General features: G+C 45.5%; 1 protein-coding gene across 1 annotated transcript; it reads right to left on the reverse strand.

Annotated features, from left to right (window-relative positions):
- Nucleotides 1–4,145: 4,145 nt before the first annotated feature.
- Nucleotides 4,146–7,235, reverse strand: LOC138351677 (uncharacterized). The gene has a single exon (XM_069303695.1). The coding sequence runs from the start codon at nt 7,233–7,235 to the stop codon at nt 4,146–4,148; it is 3,090 nt and encodes a 1,029-aa protein (XP_069159796.1).
- Between the last annotated feature and the right edge of the window lie 10,886 nt (nt 7,236–18,121).

Consider the following 18,121-nt stretch of genomic DNA (forward strand, 5'->3'; position numbering starts at 1 on the left):
GTTTTAATCCCTCCCTTTCCACCCAAGAAGCAAATTAGAGATCAGCCCAAGCTTCGTCTTGAGGCAAAGCTCAACGCCTTAAGCCATATTGATGCTCTGTCCACAGAGCATTCTCTCTCTCAAATTATATACACTGATGGTTCCCTACACCGCACCACGGGTGCAGCTGGAAGTGCAGTTGTCCTGACAATGGGCGATGGCCTATACTTTGAATGGGAAGTCCGTATAAACAACTGGGCCTCTACCCTTCAGACTGAACTATTTGCCTTGATCCTTGCACTGAAATGTGTACAAGTCTCAAAACTTGATACATTAATTGTAAGTGACTCCTTATCATCCTTAAATGTTCTCAACTCTTTAAGACATAACTGTAACATGCTCGTGTCCGAAGCTAGACACAAATACAACAAAATTATTAAGGATGGTAACAGTGTCAGTTTCATGTGGTCTCCATCTCATGTTGGCCTCCGAATGCATGATAGAGCTGATAAGTTAGCCAAAGAATCTGCCTTCAAAGAAGCCGTTGAGTGTAACCTTGGATTGTCAATGAGCAATCTGAGAGCAGCAGTACACCGAGAACTTCAACAAGATCTTGTAGATCTGAGGCAAAGTGAAATTGACACCAGTAATTCCATCTATCATCATACTATCATGCAAGAGGAGCCACACATCTATGGATCATCCAATAAAATCAGCAGACTTCTTGATGTTACTACTGCTCGGCTTAGACTCGGTTACAAGTATCTCTGGGAATTCTCATTATCTGCTGATGTAGACCTGACCAACTGTAAACTGTGTCAACAAAATTATTCGCACACCCTCCGTCACTATGTGATGGAGTGCGAAAAGATACGTGAATTTAGAGACAATTCTATAACCAATGTTCCAGCGATGTGTCAATATTTCATTCAAAATGATCTGCTACCAGAAATTTTAGCCAAATATCCCCAGTTTGCTAACTGTAGGTAGTAACTAAGTGATTGTAACCTATCCACCGCTGCCCACTGGATGGGGGGCGGTGTGCAGGACAAACATATAAATTTTGACACTAGCTCTCAACATATGTCAGTTGCTTAATTTAGAACCTGTACTTGAGGTCGATCTCGAACCCATTGTTGATGTGACGACTTATATTGAATTTTGTAACTAGCTCATCAAGATTGTAACTTGCTTAGCTAAATGAATTGTGGGGTTCAGTCCCTGAGCCCATTATGTGCCTCTGTAACCCTTTCCACTACCGCCCACAAGATGGGTATGGGGTGCATAGTAAATGAACTAAACTAACTAACGAATGAATGAAATTAATAATGGTTCCATAAACATAATAAATACAGGTGTGTCATGAATAAGGTGTGTGTTTACTAGTTGTGCTTTTACGGGGGTTGAGCTTTGCTCTTTTGGCCCGCCTCTCAACTGTCAATCAACTGTTTACTAACTACTTTTTTTTTTTCCACACCACACACACACACCCCAGGAAGCAGCCCGTGACAGCTGACTAACTCCCAGGTACCTATTTACTGCTAGGTAACAGGGGCATTCAGGGTGAAAGAAACTTTGCCCATTTGTTTCTGCCTCGTGCGGGAATCGAACCCGCGCCACAGAATTACGAATCCTGCGCGCTATCCACCAGGCTACGAGGCCCCCTGTGTGTGCGTTGTACTGAGTAAACACTTACTGTGTTCGTGTTTTTCATATGCTCATAACCGGCTACTTATCCTATATTATATCGTGATCATTATATAATAAAAGAATATAAGACAGTCGGATACTCAGGCATTCCTGTTGTTGAGGTCACAATGGCAATTTTCTCGGTTGGTCGAATCGTTATGGATCCTTTGACGAGTTGTGCTTGTGGTGAGGAGCCGTCTATCTGTTTCGTGTGTCTATTTACAAGTTCTGGTACGTGACTGGCTGCTCCTCCCTGAGGTAGCGTTCCAATAATATTGTCTTAAGGACTAAGCTTATGTAACAATAGCAAGGGCGTCTGTAGTGTTTTCTGGTGCATTTATTTATATTCAGTTCAAGTGAACACTATTTTATTATGTTTAATCACTAGACTGTGATTTGAAAGAAATATGAGTTAATTAATATTAACGTGTTGTATGATGACGTCACGAAATCACCCATTCTCTAAATTCTTAAGGGTTAACTATAGTTATTGTGTGTGTCGTATTTCCGACAGGGTAATTCCCCTAACTGACGGTGAAGCAGGATACCGTCAATTAGGCATAATCCTCGAAAATGGATCCCCAGTTATCTGAAAAGGAGGGATAAGATTTACATAATGTGTGGGTTAAATCAAAGTACAAAGGGATTATATACGATATTAAATAAATGCTTGCTGGCTTGCAGAAGGGTGCCTTGTCCAAAACATGGGATCTTGAGACCAACAACAGAGTGTAATATAATCGTTGGGGGGAAAATTTCCACTAAATATCATAAATTCTAAACAAGATTTATTAAACAAAGATTATCAATGAAAGTAAAAAGAAACACGCCCTATCTGAACACTTCCTAAACTGAATATAATCTAACTGAAATTCTTCCTAAAATAGAAGCAATGACTACAAAAATAATGTGGAGTCTATAACTGCACTTATATCAGACACAGATCATTTACCCTTAATACTACATGAAAGTAAACAGCCCACATGAAAGAACAGCCCAGTTGTTCAGCCTTGCCTCTGGAAAGGAGGTGTTGACCCCCCTCCCAGGATGTCTCAACCCACACTGATCCAATTCTCTACTGACCTCTGTGAGGCTGACCTTAGCTTAGTTGCCAAATTAATCTTCCAAGATGATTACTAACTAAAATCCTGTACTAGTCACTGAAAGTGACTTATTATTCCAAAACAATTGGGAAATTATCTAGATATATGTGTAGCGAGTAAACCTTTTACTCGCTCCAGTCTCATTATCTTAATTACATAACTAGTTAGCACTAATTACAGGAGCTACAATCCTTTCCCCAATTACAGGTAATACTCTTTTCATCCTATTGGAGGGAGCTGAGGTGTAATCACCACATATAAGCAAGCGATATGAGAATGGCCAACAGTACAATTTCCACAGTCAAGAATGTAGCACTCGGCGTATGCAGTTCTAATCGATCCCAAGACGCTACAGCTTCGACACAGAACAGACAACAGACGAGGACCGCATGGAGCTACAACGCTCTCCCACATAGAGCTCCGCGACTCCGGCCTCACTCAGCTCTCTGCTCTGCTTCCAGCTCTGTCTCAACGTCTACGACACTGCTGTATCCAAGGCTACTAAATAATATGAAAACCCACTAAACACTATGTATCTAATCTACTCAAACGACGTAACAATTTCCAGAGTCAAGCTGGGTATCCCTCTCCCAGACAAAGGGTAGCAGGTGAGTTGACCTCAGGGCACGAGCCAGCAGGGCAGGTGGTTGACCCTTATAGACCTAAGGGGGGCGGGACTTATATGGATCGATAGTCATAGCAGCTGTTAACTATCCACCTCATCCTGGTGGGTCCCCCTCAGTATTAAGTGAGTAGTGAACTGTGATGGACCTCTGTGTTACCCTGCTACTACGCCTTTGTCATGAGAAAATGGTGAAAATACTTACCTTAGTGATGTGATATTCCCAGTGAAACACATGATAATTCCCCCCATACCCACAGTGAGTGTTTTGTGACAATTTAGTGAAGAAAGAACTTATTCTCAACTATCTGGATCAAAAAGGTAAGTATACGTTTTTTTTCACCCACTCATCTTCAAGTGAAATTTCCTTTCATCTCATACATCTTCCCTGTTTGATGTTGTTATTGATCATTTTCATTTCTTCTTTCTCCTCTACCATCTTCTCCTTTGCTATTTTGCTATACTTCCTCTTTCATCCTCTTCTTATCTCCTATTCCCTGTTGTTGTTGTTGTTGTCCTCTCATCTCATACACCTATTCTCTGTTTTAACGATTTTCTTCCCTTATTCCTCTCTGATCATTCATTTTGATATTTTGATACTCAACCACTACATTTTGACTAAGTCACTACACTTCGCTCACTTCCATCTTTGTTTTTTTTCCTTTGTTGTTAATGTTGTTGATGTTGTCTCAGTTTTCCAATTTTTGTTTTAAATTTTTTTTTATTTTTTTCATTTTTTTCAACATTCATCTTTATGTGTTATTGCAACATCTTCTTGCAACAATACTTCGGGGGGATGCATCCACCTGATCCTTCTGTGCAACATTGCTCGCACCATCTGTGCAATATGCAATGTTGCAGGATTCGTCGCGCGGTGGCTGCGTCCCCTTTTTCCCTACTGCGGCAGGTGATGGGGGGCGGCAGGTGATGGGGGGCGGCAGGTGATGGGGGGCGGCAGGTGATGGGGGGCGGCAGGTGATGGGTCGCGGCAGGTGATGGAGACGGCAGGTGATGGGGGGCGGCAGGTGATGGGGACGGCAGGTGATGGGTGGCAGGTGATGGGTGGCAGCAGATGATGGGGGCGGCAGGTGATGGGGGGCGGCAGGTGATGGGGGGCGGCAGGTGATGGAGACGGCAGGTGATGGAGGCGGCAGGTGATGGGTGGCAGCAGATGATGGGGGCGGCAGGTGATGGGTGGCAGCAGATGATGGGGGCGGCAGGTGATGGGGGGCGGCAGGTGATGGGGGGCGGCAGGTGATGGAGACGGCAGGTGATGGAGGCGGCAGGTGATGGGTGGCAGCAGGTAATGGGGGCGGCACGTGATGGGGGCGGCAGGTGATGGGGACGGCAGGTGATGGGGGCGGCAGGTGATGGGGACGGCAGGTGATGGGAGGCGGCAGGTGATGGGTGGCAGCAGATGATGGGGGCGGCAGGTGATGGGTGGCAGCAGATGATGGGGGCGGCAGGTGATGGGGGGCGGCAGGTGATGGGGGGCGGCAGGTGATGGAGACGGCAGGTGATGGAGGCGGCAGGTGATGGGTGGCAGCAGATGATGGGGGCGGCAGGTGATGGGGACGGCAGGTGATGGGAGGCGGCATGTGATGGGTGGCAGCAGATGATGGGGGCGGCAGGTGATGGGGGGCGGCAGGTGATGGGGGGCGGCAGGTGATGGAGACGGCAGGTGATGGAGGCGGCAGGTGATGGGGGGCGGCAGGTGATGGGGGCGGCAGGTGATGGGTGGCAGCAGATGATGGGGGCGGCAGGTGATGGGGGGCGGCAGGTGATGGGGGGCGGCAGGTGATGGAGACGGCAGGTGATGGAGGCGGCAGGTGATGGGTGGCAGCAGATGATGGGGGCGGCAGGTGATGGGTGGCAGCAGATGATGGGGGCGGCAGGTGATGGGGGGCGGCAGGTGATGGGGGGCGGCAGGTGATGGAGGCGGCAGGTGATGGGTGGCAGCAGATGATGGGGGCGGCAGGTGATGGGGGCGGCAGGTGATGGGGGCGGCAGGTGATGGGGACGGCAGGTGATGGGAGGCGGCAGGTGATGGGTGGCAGCAGATGATGGGGGCGGCAGGTGATGGGTGGCAGCAGATGATGGGGGCGGCAGGTGATGGGGGGCGGCAGGTGATGGAGACGGCAGGTGATGGAGGCGGCAGGTGATGGGTGGCAGCAGATGATGGGGGCGGCAGGTGATGGGGGCGGCAGGTGATGGGAGGCGGCAGGTGATGGGTGGCAGCAGATGATGGGGGCGGCAGGTGATGGGTGGCAGCAGATGATGGGGGCGGCAGGTGATGGGGGGCGGCAGGTGATGGGGGGCGGCAGGTGATGGAGACAGCAGGTGATGGAGGCGGCAGGTGATGGGTGGCAGCAGGTGATGGGGGCGGCAGGTGATGGGTGGCAGCAGATGATGGGGGCGGCAGGTGATGGGTGGCAGCAGGTGATGGGAGGCGGCAGGTGATGGGTGGCAGCAGATGATGGGGGCGGCAGGTGATGGGGGCGGCAGGTGATGGGGACGGCAGGTGATGGGAGGCGGCAGGTGATGGGTGGCAGCAGATGATGGGGGCGGCAGGTGATGGGGGCAGCAGGTGATGGGGGGCGGCAGGTGATGGGTGGCAACAAGAGATGGGGCCAGCAGGTGATGGGGGCGGCAGGTGATGGGGGCGGCAGGTGATGGGTGGCAACAGGTGAGGGGGGGCGGCAGGTGATGGGTGGCAGCAGGTGATGGGGGCGGCAGGTGATGGGGGAGCGGCAGGTGATGGGTGGCAACAAGGGATGGATGGCAGCAGGTGATGGGGGGCGGCAGGTGATGGGGCGGCAAGTGGTGGGTGGCAGCAGGTGATGGGGCGGCAGGTGAGGGGGGGCGGCAGATGAGGGGGGGCGACAGGTGGTGGGTGGCAGCAGGTGATGGCAGCGGCAGGTGATGGGTGGCAGCAGATGATGAGGGCGGCAGGTGATGGGTGGCAGCAGGTGATGGGGGCGGCAGGTGATGGGGAAGCGGCAGGTGATGGGTGGCAACAAGGGATGGATGGCGGCAGGTGATGGGGCGGCAGATGGTGGGTGGCAACAGGTGAGGGGGGCGGCAGATGAGGGGGGGCGACAGGTGGTGGGTGGCAGCAGGTGATGGCAGCGGCAGGTGATGGGTGGCAGCAGATGATGAGGGCGGCAGGTGATGGGTGGCAGCAGGTGATGGGGGCGGCAGGTGATGGGGAAGCGGCAGGTGATGGGTGGCAACAAGGGATGGATGGCGGCAGGTGATGGGGCGGCAGGTGGTGGGTGGCAACAGGTGAGGGGGGCGGCAGATGAGGGGGGGCGACAGGTGGTGGGTGGCAGCAGGTGATGGGTGGCAGCAGATGATGAGGGCGGCAGGTGATGGGTGGCAGCAGGTGATGGGGTCTGCAGGTGATGGGTGGCTGCCGGTGATGGGGGGCGGGAGGTGATGGGTGGTGGCAGGTGATGGGGCGGCAGATGATGGGGGGCGACAGATGATGGGAAGTGGCAGGTGATGGGTGGCAGCAGGTGACGAGGGCGGCAGGTGATGGGGGGCGGCAGATGATGGGGCGCGACAGATGATGGGGGGCGGCAGGTGATGGCTGGCAGCAGGTGATGAGAGCGGCAGGTGATAGGGGGCGGCAGGTGATGGGGGGCGGCCGGTGATAGGTGGCAGCAGGTGATGGGGGCGGCAGGTGATCGGTGGCAGCAGGTAATGGGGGGGGGGCGGGAGATGATGGGGGCAGCAGGTGATGGGGGATGGCTGGTGGCAGCTGGTGATTGGGGGCAGCTGGTGATGGAAGGCGGCAGGTTGTGTTCATCCACTCCAGAGACTGGGGTCTCTGTGGTCATTGATCCCTGATTGTGAAACCTGCAGACCTTTGACTAGAGGCAAAATCATCCTCTATTGCTATCCTAATCATATAACTGTGAATCCATACACGAGTAGGAAATTCAGCTATTGTTATCGATGAGAACACCAAGGAATTTGCCATCTACTTTGTTACTAATTTGGATATTGTTTATTCTTAGAATAATTTGATTTGAGGATTTATTACCAAACAAAATATAGAAAGTTTTATCAATATTAAGGGTGAGTTTGTAAGCAGTTAGGAAAAGATGGACTTTATTTAGTTCAGTATTCATTGTGACATTTAGAGAAAGAGGGTTAGGACTAAAGAAAAAGAAGGTTGTGTCATCAGCAAATAAGATTGTTTTGAGGTGTTGAGAGGCATTTGGAAGGTCATTAATGTAGATAAGAAAGAGGAGACGGCCAGGTATGCTACCCTATGGAACACTAATGTTGATGGGCAGGGTGGGAAAAATTAAATTATTCACAGAAACATATTGGAGCCTGTCAGTAGAATAAGACTGAAGGTATTTAAGGGACTGACTTCTGACTACATAATGATGTAACTTAAGGAGAAAGTTTTGGTGGTTGACAGTGTCAAAAGTCTTACGTAGGTCAACAAATAACCCAACAGGAAACTCATTTCTATCAAGAGCTGTATGTATCAAACTATTTATACTAATCAGGGCATCGTTAGTTCTTTTTTGGGTCTGAAGTCATATTGGCAAAAACTAAGTATATTATGTTTGGCTAGATAAGAGTAAAGCTACTTAGAGATTAGTTTTTCAAATATTTTTGACAAGTTTGGCAAAATTGATATAGATCTGAAATTGTTGACATCAGTGAGATCACCACATATTTGGACTGGGGTTACTCTCGCTTTTTTAGAATATCTGCAAAGGTTTGGAGTTCAAGTAACTTGTTGTAGAATAATGCAATGGCAGGAACTAGAAATCAGAAATCTGGAGGTTTTTTTGTAAATTAGAATTGGTATCTCAGCAAGGGCGCTTGACTTTGTTTACCCATTTGGAACAATGTTGACCTTCAATAAAGAAATTATGGAGGACTTCTGAGCAAGGGTTAGAATGAGCTTGCCTAAGCATTTTTATACCAATTTGACAGTTAATTTCAGTAAAACGATCAACGACGTTCGGTATATTAAGTTCCTTTCTCATGTTATAAAAGTAATAATAATAATAATTTATTTAGGAACAGTACATACATAGTTGCAGAGTTACAGCACAAACATTCTGTTAGATTTAAAGATAGAGGTAGTACATACAATACCTAAAGCCACTAATACGCATAGCGTTTCGGGAAAGAAACGCTAAGTATCTTTATGGTACGAGGGCACCCAAGGATAATCCTCAGCCTTCGTTCTGCAATTTTTCAAGCCCTCACCACTTTCTTTCAGGCATCAAGGCAAGCAGATGTGCAGCACAATTCACTAAAGATCTAATGTGTGCAAGGTACATCATTTTGAATGCTGACATTGGCACCATAACCTGGGTGATAACCTGCAAAAGCCTTGAGATGTTATAGATTCAGCTACTCGGAACAAGTTCCAAGTAGCACGGACTATGGTGAGCCCGTAACTTATCTGGCACAGGAGCGGGGCAAGAAGCACGGGCTATGGTTAGCCTCGTGGACGGGAGATGTCTCCCGTCGGCGGAGCCTGAGCCTTGAGAGCTCTGAGTCTCTTCTTATACTGACGACAGAGTCTGAATACAACAGGACCATACAAAGATCTGAGTGCAGCCGCAGTCGCGGAATTCGATGCGGAAGAGCATGGCGGCTCGATGCAGAATAATGAGCGTGGAAACTCGATGAGGCCGAGAGCGTGGGAGCTCGATTGGTAACGACAGCGTGAAAGCTCAATGCGGTTGGAGTCTACTGTCTGCTCTGTGTCGAAGCTGAAGCGTCTTGGGGTCGGTTGGAACTGAATGCCTGACCAAGTTCAGACAAAAACTGTTACTTAAACTGCGTGGAATCTGCAAAAATTCCCCGCTACTACCCTGGATCACTTATGGACCAACATAACAGCTCCCCTCACATCTAGTATAATCACTGACAGAACAACTGACCACTATCCTACCTTCTTTGTAGCGAACACGGCCATAACACCACCAGCTAACACGAAAATTGTCTCTAGGTTACACAGTGAAGCAGCAATAGGCAATCTCACAAATGCACTCCACAATATAAACTGGGAATCTGAATTTAATAATACACAGGATATAAATTCGTTAACTAGCCTCTTCCTTTCCAAAATTCTAAGCCTTTACAATACTTATTGTCTCCTCCTCACCAAGCAAGTAACTGGCGAAAGGTTAAATAAACCTTTGTAATCTTAGATATCATCTGATATCATGGGTGTTGTATTGAGTGCATATTCTACTGCATTATTCCTTGAAATATTATCCTAATGTACCTAGTAATCCTTGTTCATTATTGTGAATTGTTATTATTGTGTATTATTCTAATCTGCTTTTGTGTCAAAAATTTTTGCAATGTACCTGTATTTTTTTTCAATTTTACTGTAATTATTCTACTAAAAATTATCTGTACCTGTTGTAAAGTTGTAAAGTACCTATAAACCTCTTTTGTCGATTTTACTGTTAATTATCTAAAAATTATCTGTTAGTTTAAGGACTTGCCCGAAACACTATGCGTGCTAGTGGCTTTACAAGAATGTAGATACACCAAGTGCTACATTCCTGAGGGTGAGGATGTGCAGTAACTCCCAAATATCTGTACTGAAGTTAACTAAACCACTGTGGAATTTATACTGATGATTGGTCGATGATTGATTAATAAAGACAAAGCCACCCTAATGGCAACCCGGGCATGAATAGCCCATAAGTGGAGGCTCCTTCGAGCCATTACCAGTACCAATAGCTGATACTAGAGATGATTAATCGTTGTTGTTCTTGTTATAGATTCAGCTACTAGGAACAAGTTCCAAGTAGCACGGGCTATGGTGAGCCCGTAGTGGACTTACCTGGCACAAGAGCGGTGCCTGATTAATCGCTTCTCGATTGCTTATATATGCTTAGGCTCGGCTACAAGTACCTCTGGGAATTTGTAACATCTGCTGATGTAGATTTGACTAAATGTAAACTCTGTCAGCAGAACTATTCGCATACTTTGCGTCATTATATAATGGAATGTGAAAAAATCGCGGAATTTAGAGATAACACCATCAATAGTGTCCAAGAAATGTGTAAGTACTTCATTCATAATGATATGCTGCCCGAAATCTTAGCGAAGTATCCAAAATTTTCTTACTGTAGGTAATGCATGCACATGACTGTAAAGTAAGTAATTATCAATAGAAGGCACCAAACCGGGAAGGCTATGTAGCACCATCAAAGTGCGGGATAATCAGAGGGCGCTAAATATCACCAAGGATGCCAATAGGAGAACAAAAACGCATAAGGCGAACGATATCAAAAGTATCAGAGTCGCCAAGAATTCTATCAAGGGACAAGCGACCGTGAGGGACAGTCGGAAAACAAGACACGCTCGTCCTGGAAGTCAGGACATTCAAGAAGGATATGTACGACCGTAAGAGGGACAATGCAATTCGGACAATAAGGAGCAGGGCGGCACTCTATTAAGCGACCGTGAGTTAACGGGTATGGCCAATACGTAACCTAGCCAGAGCCGTTTCCCACCACCGGTTACGGTGGCAGGAGGAAGGCCACTGGGACACACAACTCTTAAGAGTACGCAGTTCGTTACCAAGAACAGAAGACCAACAACTCTGCCATCGGGCAAGAATGGAGGCATGAATAACTGGGTAAAAGTCAGAATAAGGAACACCATTATGGGAGATGGGACAAGTGCGGATAGCGTCCTTAGCGGCAGCATCCGCACGCTCATTTAAAGAGACACCAACATGGTTGGGAACCTAGTAAAATGCAACCGACTTAAATTTACTGGAGATAAGAAACAGCTAATGTTGAATCTCGATGACCACAGGGTGGACTGGATTAAAGGACCCTAAAGCCATGAGGGCACTACGAGAGTCAACTACTACCACGAAGGAGGATTGCCTCCGGGAAAGCAGGAGACGAAGAGCATAGAGAATAGCATAGAGTTCTGCTGTGAAGATGCTAGCCTCCGGAGGAAGGCGACACATATAAGTGTGGTTAGGAAAAACAACAGAGTAGCCCACACCGTCAGCAGACTTCGACCCGTCGGTGAAGATGGGAACGGAGTGGGAGTGGGAAGAAAATGCTCAAGGAAGAGGCGTTTCAGAACTGTAGGAGGGGTAAAAGCTTTAGTGATGCGTGTCAGAGAAGTACAAAATTTGGGAAGGGGGACCCTCTACGGGGGCAAGGAGGGAACAATACGAGGATTAACATTACTAAGACGAACCGAAAGAGAATCTTGTAAGCGAGACAAACGGACAGAAAGAGGAAGGTGGTGAAGAGGAACAGGAACTACAGGAGGGGTAAAAGTCAAAGCACGATAGAGGCGAGAGTGAGGATGCTGTAAGGATCGCGCAAGATAGCGAAGACTGTAGCGATCACGGCGATCCTGGAGAGACAGAAAGCCAGTGTCAGCGTACAAGCTGAGGGTAGGAGTTGAACGAAAAGCATCAGAGCTGAGGCGCAACCCAGTATGGTGCAAAGGATCAAGACGGCGAAGAGTAGAAGAAGCAGAAGAGTATGCAGGGCAACCATAATCGAGCTTAGACAGGACGAGAGAGGAATGCAAATAGAGGAGCGTGCGCCTATCCGCTCCCCAAGAAGTATGGGACAAAACCTGGGCCTTAGAGCATTCAACACAGAGGTAAGAGACATGGGGCGACCAAGACAAACGAGTGTCAAGGAATAACCCCAAAAGCTTCGTGGAATCTTTGTACTCAAGGGGATGACCATAAAGTGACAGAGGGACGAAGAACGACCCGCTTCAGAGTAAGTCATGGCACAAGTCTTAGTAGTAGAGAACTTGAAGCCATGATCGGTGGCCCAAGATGACACGGCATCAATCGCAAGTTGAAGCCGCCGTTGAAGGAGAGGCGAATCATTACCTCGACAGCAAAGAGTAAGATCATCAACATAAAGAGCGGAGAAGATACCAGAAGGAAGGGAGGAAAGGAGACCATTGAGGGCAACCAGAAAAAGAGTAGTGCTCAGAACACTACCTTGGGGCACACCTTCATACTGCCGAAAAGAGGCAGAGAGAGTGGCACCAAGCCTGACTCGAAAGGTATGACGAGAGAGAAAGCTTTGAAGGAAGAGAGGGAGCACGAAGGCCAAAAGAACGAAGTTGGGACAGAATATGGTATCTCCAAGTCGTGTCATAAGCCTTTTCCAGGTCAAAAAGGACAGCAACAACGGAGGTCTTGCAGCAAAGGCAGTACGAATATAGACCTCCAAGTTCACCAGGACATCAGTCGTGCTGCGGCACTTGCGAAAACCAAATTAAGAAGGAGAGAGATGGTGATGGTGTTCCAAGAACCACATCAGACGGACATTTACCATACGCTCAAACAGCTTGCAAACACAACTCGTGAGAGCAATAGGGCGGAAGTCCTTAGGGGACATACCGAGAGACCCTGGTTTCCGAATAGGGAGTACAACGGCATCGAGCCAGTCCTCAGGGACAGACGACGACTCCCAGACCTGGTTATACAGATTCAGTAAATACTGAAACGTGCACGGAGGGAGATGGCGAAGCATCTCATAATGAATGTCATCCGGGCCCGCTGCCTTAAATCCGCAGAGGGCCAGGGCAGACCGAAGTTCAGAAAGAGAGAAAGGATCGTTATAGGGAAGGCGGAGAAGAGTGTGGAAATCTAAAGGAGAAGATTCAAGAACAGGCTTACGAAGAAGGAAGGAGTGAGGAAGATGAGAACCAGAGCTAACAGAAAAAAGTGGGAAACCAGTTCGGCCGCGACCTTCACTGGATCCGCCACAAGAATCCCACGGAGGTGGAGAACAGGCGAGATATCTGGAACGAACTTGCCCGCAATCTTGCGGAAAGAGGAGGGTGGAAAGAGAAAAAGGAAACGAGGATGGGGAAATGATCACTGTTATGGAGGTTATCAAGAACCTGCCACGTGAAATCTAAGTAGAGGGACGACGAGCAGAGAGAAAGATCAAGACAGGAAAGGGTGCGAGTTCGAGAGTCCACATGAGTGGGCTCGCCAGAATTCAGAAGAGATAGAGATGAAGCGAGGACGAACGATTCGAGAAGACGGCCTCGGGTGTTTGTCAGAACATCACCCCATAGGGAATGTCGACAGTTGAAATCACCCAAAAGGAGCACCGGCTCTGGCAAGGAGTCCAGGAGGTGCTTAAGATCAGGAAGGGAAAGAGGGACATTTGGAGGGAGATAAATGGAACAGACTGTATACCATTTACCCACAAAAACACGGGCAGCAGAACAATGGATAGGGGACGGAAGAAGTTGGGGGACGAAGGGAATATCAGAACGAATTAAGAGAGCAGTAGTATTATGGGCCCCACCAAGAGCTGAAGGGGGGGAGAAAGAAAGGAATAACCACGAAAGTGACCAGGACGAGCACCAAGCATTGGTTCCTGGAGACAAACACAAAGCGGTGTAAACTGTGTAATTAGAAGTTGGAGTTCATGGAAGTTGGCATAAAATCCACGAATATTCCACTGAAGAATAGTAGGCATCCATCAGTCTCAGGAGACTATGGAGTTGCGCTCTGGGGTCAGCTAGGTCTGGAGTGGCCTCACTAGGGTGCAAAGCCAGGGTAGGTTGATTCGGAGGAGAAGCTGTTACCCAGGCAGCAAGTGCTCCCTCTCCACGGTTACCTTGAGGTGCTTCCTTGAGGTGCTTCCGGGGCTTAACGTCCCCGCGGCCCGGTCGTCGACCAGGCCTCCTGGTTGCCGGACTGATCAACCAGGCTGTTCCCAGCAAACACAAATCATCTACACAACGTTCGCCTATCTCTTGCCATAGGTGTGGGAATGATTTGCATTGAGAATGGTGCAGGAAAGCCTTTGAGAAACTTTTACTCAAAAAATCCAAACACAAAGGTTTAATTATAAATTGTTTTTCTACAATTATTTTCTTCCGAATGTAAAACAAATAGTTTTTACATGTTTAAATATAAAATTTATGGTGTTTTTTTGTAAAATTCATTAATAAATTGTGAATGATATATATTGGCTGAGTGAAACCTTTATAATCCATTTAGTTATAATTTGAACAGAAAAAAGTATTTTTCCAAATTTTCTAAAAATTGCTCTTTTTAACACAATTTGACTCCTTATACATTCCACTAAACACTATATCATGTTTAAATATATAATTTATGTATTATTCTCTAAAATAATTTATATAAATTATATAAGTTGTTGGAAAGTGGTGTTAAGGATTCTGAAAACATTTTGTTGTGTTAATATGTTCTTATTAACTATGTCTCAAGTTCACAGTTTATCAAACAAGAATATTAACATTCGTCAACTCTTAAAATCTTATATGTTATCTTGCTGGTGCAAAAAAGGGTGAATCTTTAGGAACAGCTATAGTATCTATATATCACAAATGGTGTTTTCCCTAACTCAAACAATGTAGGGTTTATTATTCTACACATATTTCTAATGACTCTTAGATGTTTACATTCTCTGAAGTATAATTGTGAAGGCTGTGTCCATCACTCTCAACACAGATTCTTAAACTCGTCTCTGCAGGTTCAACTATATAATTAGTTTCCATTTTGAATTTCCATGGACATTTGTATCCAAAATGAAACCAATGTGGTTTCCTTCAGCGCCTTCAGCCAGCACATTTGCTCATTCATTTCCACAGATTCCAACAAGGTAGGGGATTTACAGAAATTTGTATATTCATATTGTTATATATTAAAAATATGAATGCAGTTCAATATGATAAGACAAATACATGAGTTTATGATAAATTCGTTTTCTGTGATATACCATTGATATGCTCTTTTTTTCTTTAAACGGCAGACTAAACTAAAGTGCTCACATCAACAGATTTGATGTATAAATGGTCAACGCTCAACAGAGTTAGTATAAATGTATTAGTATAAATCTTACTTGTCTCATTGTTAATTCACATTCAATGTCAACTTGTGGTTTTGATGTGGCACGTTTGGCCAAGACACCCCACCCCATTATGCACCCCATACCCATCTTGTGGGCGGTTGTGGAAAGGGTTACAGAGGCACATAATGGGCTCAGGGACTGAACCCCACAATTCATTTTGCTAAGCAAGTTACAATCTTGATGAGCTAGTTACAAAATTCAATATAAGTCATCACATCAACAATGGGTTCGAGATCGACCTCAAGTACAGGTTCTAAATTAAGCAACTGACATATGTGGAGAGCTAGTATCAAAATTTATATGTTTGTCCTGCACACCGTCCCCCATCCAGTGGGCAGCGGTGGATAGGTTACAATCACTTAGTTGTTATCTACAGTTAGCAAACTGGGGATATTTGGCTAAAATTTCTGGTAGCAGATCATTTTGAATGAAATATTGACACATCGCTGGAACATTGGTTATAGAATTGTCTCTAAATTCATGTATCTTTTCGCACTCCATCACATAGTGACGGAGGGTGTGCGAATAATTTTGTTGACACAGTTTACATTTGGTCAGGTCTACATCAGCAGATAATGAGAATTCCCAGAGATACTTGTAACCGAGTCTAAGCCGAGCAGTAGTAACATCTAGAAGTCTGCTGATTTTATTGGATGATCCATAGATGTGTGGCTCCTCTTGTATGATATGTATGATAGATGGAATTACTAGTTCCAGTTTCTAGGCAGGCGATGAGTACTCACAATAACCTTAATTAAGCGTCAAAACAAAAATGTGTATACTCTTTTTACTCTCCTGACCTTAGTTCTCGAGCTATGTATTTCATTTTGGTACCAACGTGTTCGCAATAACATTCTCTAGAAGAAAATCAGCAAAAACGGTCACCAAAAGTTATATGAATACCAGCACCCAATAAATACCTACGTAGATGACTCGCCGTGAGTGCCCAAGAGCAACAAAATGTTTTTACTCTTGGGATTGTTATCACTTCCACACTTGTCCTACAGCGTTAATTTTGGTATCAATGTACTCGCAATGAAATTCCCAACACGGTGATATGAATATAAACGTAGAATAATGGTCGCTGCCCACCCGCAAGAGTGTGGGAAGTGGCGGAACTGTTACCCAGTATTGGTGACAAGACGACACATGGGCGATACAGTGCTTTGAAAGTTTATAATTATATCACTGTCCTGACATTATTATTGTATGTACGTCATTCATTTTTGTGCCAATGTTTTCGCAATAGAATGTTCTATGAGCCCGTAGGTAAAAAAGAGCAACAAAGCGTAAGATAGAATAGCACCATATATAAAACAACGCTGGTACATATCAGTGAGCGTCAAACACACACGAAATGTGTGTGTTTGATGGTGGTCAAACGATGTTTTATGTGTTTGATCAGGTGATGTCCTGATCCGCATAATTAAAGTATGAATTATGTTGAGAAAAAATAAGAAAAAAGGGAAAAAACAGGGGTGGGAGAAACATGACAGAAAAAGAGTAAAAATACAATTTGGTCAACAAAACAGCATTGTTTAAAATAAAAGATATGGATTGACATTTTGGGGGTTAGGTTGGTAGGTTACATTGAGTTAATTAGGTAGTACTTAGTGTTTATCTGTTATAGATAGGAGCTGCCTGGTATGGGCCAATAGGCCTTCTGCAGTTACCTTTGTTTTTATGTTTTTGCCCTGTAACCTAAATGGTTAGAGAGGCACATATATGGGCTTAGGGACTGAACCCCACACTACATTTAGCTAAGCTGGTTACAATCTTGATGATATAGTTACAAAATTCTGTATAAGTCGTCACATTATCAATGGGTTCGAGATCAACCACAATTTCCTGAATAGATATAACAAAGGGGATATTAATAGGGTATTAAAATTGTCAACACAAAATAGAACACGAAACAATGGGTATAAATTGGATAAGTTTAGATTTAGGAAAGACTTGGGTAAATACAGGGTCAGTAACAGGGTTGTTGATTTGTGGAATTTTTCTTAACTTATAAATTTATCTTTATTTATCTTAAACTGGTTGGGAGAGGTACAGTTTTTAACATAATTGGGAAGGTCATTCCACATTCGAGGTCTCTTGATTTGTAAAGCATTTCTAGTTTGACTAAGTCGTACTCTTGGAATATCAAATAGGTATTTGTTGTCCTCCTCCGAAATTAATTCGGAGGAGGACTCACTATCACTTCAAGTTGATCTAGATAGGGTTTTGAAATGGTCAAAGGATTGGCAGATGCAGTTTAATGCTGATAAATGTAAAGTTCTGAGGTTAGGTAATGATGATAGAGTTACAAGATACGAGCTAGATGGTGTTGTGATTGCGAAGTCGGATTGCGAAAGGGATCTGGGAGTTATGATTAGTAAGAATTTAAAACAAAAGGATCAATGCATAAATGTTCGTAATAAGGCAAATCGGACACTTGGATTTATTAATCGCAGCGTTAGTAACAAGACACCTGGTGTGGTTCTCAAGCTATTTCTTGCTCTAGTTAGGCCCCATTTAGATTATGCAGTTCAGTTTTGGTCGCCATATTATAGAATGGATATAAATTCACTTGAACGTGTCCAGCGTAGGATGACTAAGTTAATTCCCCAAATTAGAAATCTTTCATATGAAGAAAGATTAACAAAGCTTAAGTTGCATTCACTGGAAAGGCGAAGAGTTAGGGGTGACATGATAGAGGTTTACAAGTGGATGAATGGACATAACCGGGGGGATATTAATAGGGTATTAAAAGTATCAACACAGGACAGAACACGAAACAATGGATATAAATTGGATAAGTTTAGATTTAGGAAAGACTTGGGTAA

Source organism: Procambarus clarkii, chromosome 50 (genome assembly GCF_040958095.1).
Source record: "Procambarus clarkii isolate CNS0578487 chromosome 50, FALCON_Pclarkii_2.0, whole genome shotgun sequence".
Taxonomy (NCBI): domain Eukaryota; kingdom Metazoa; phylum Arthropoda; class Malacostraca; order Decapoda; family Cambaridae; genus Procambarus; species Procambarus clarkii.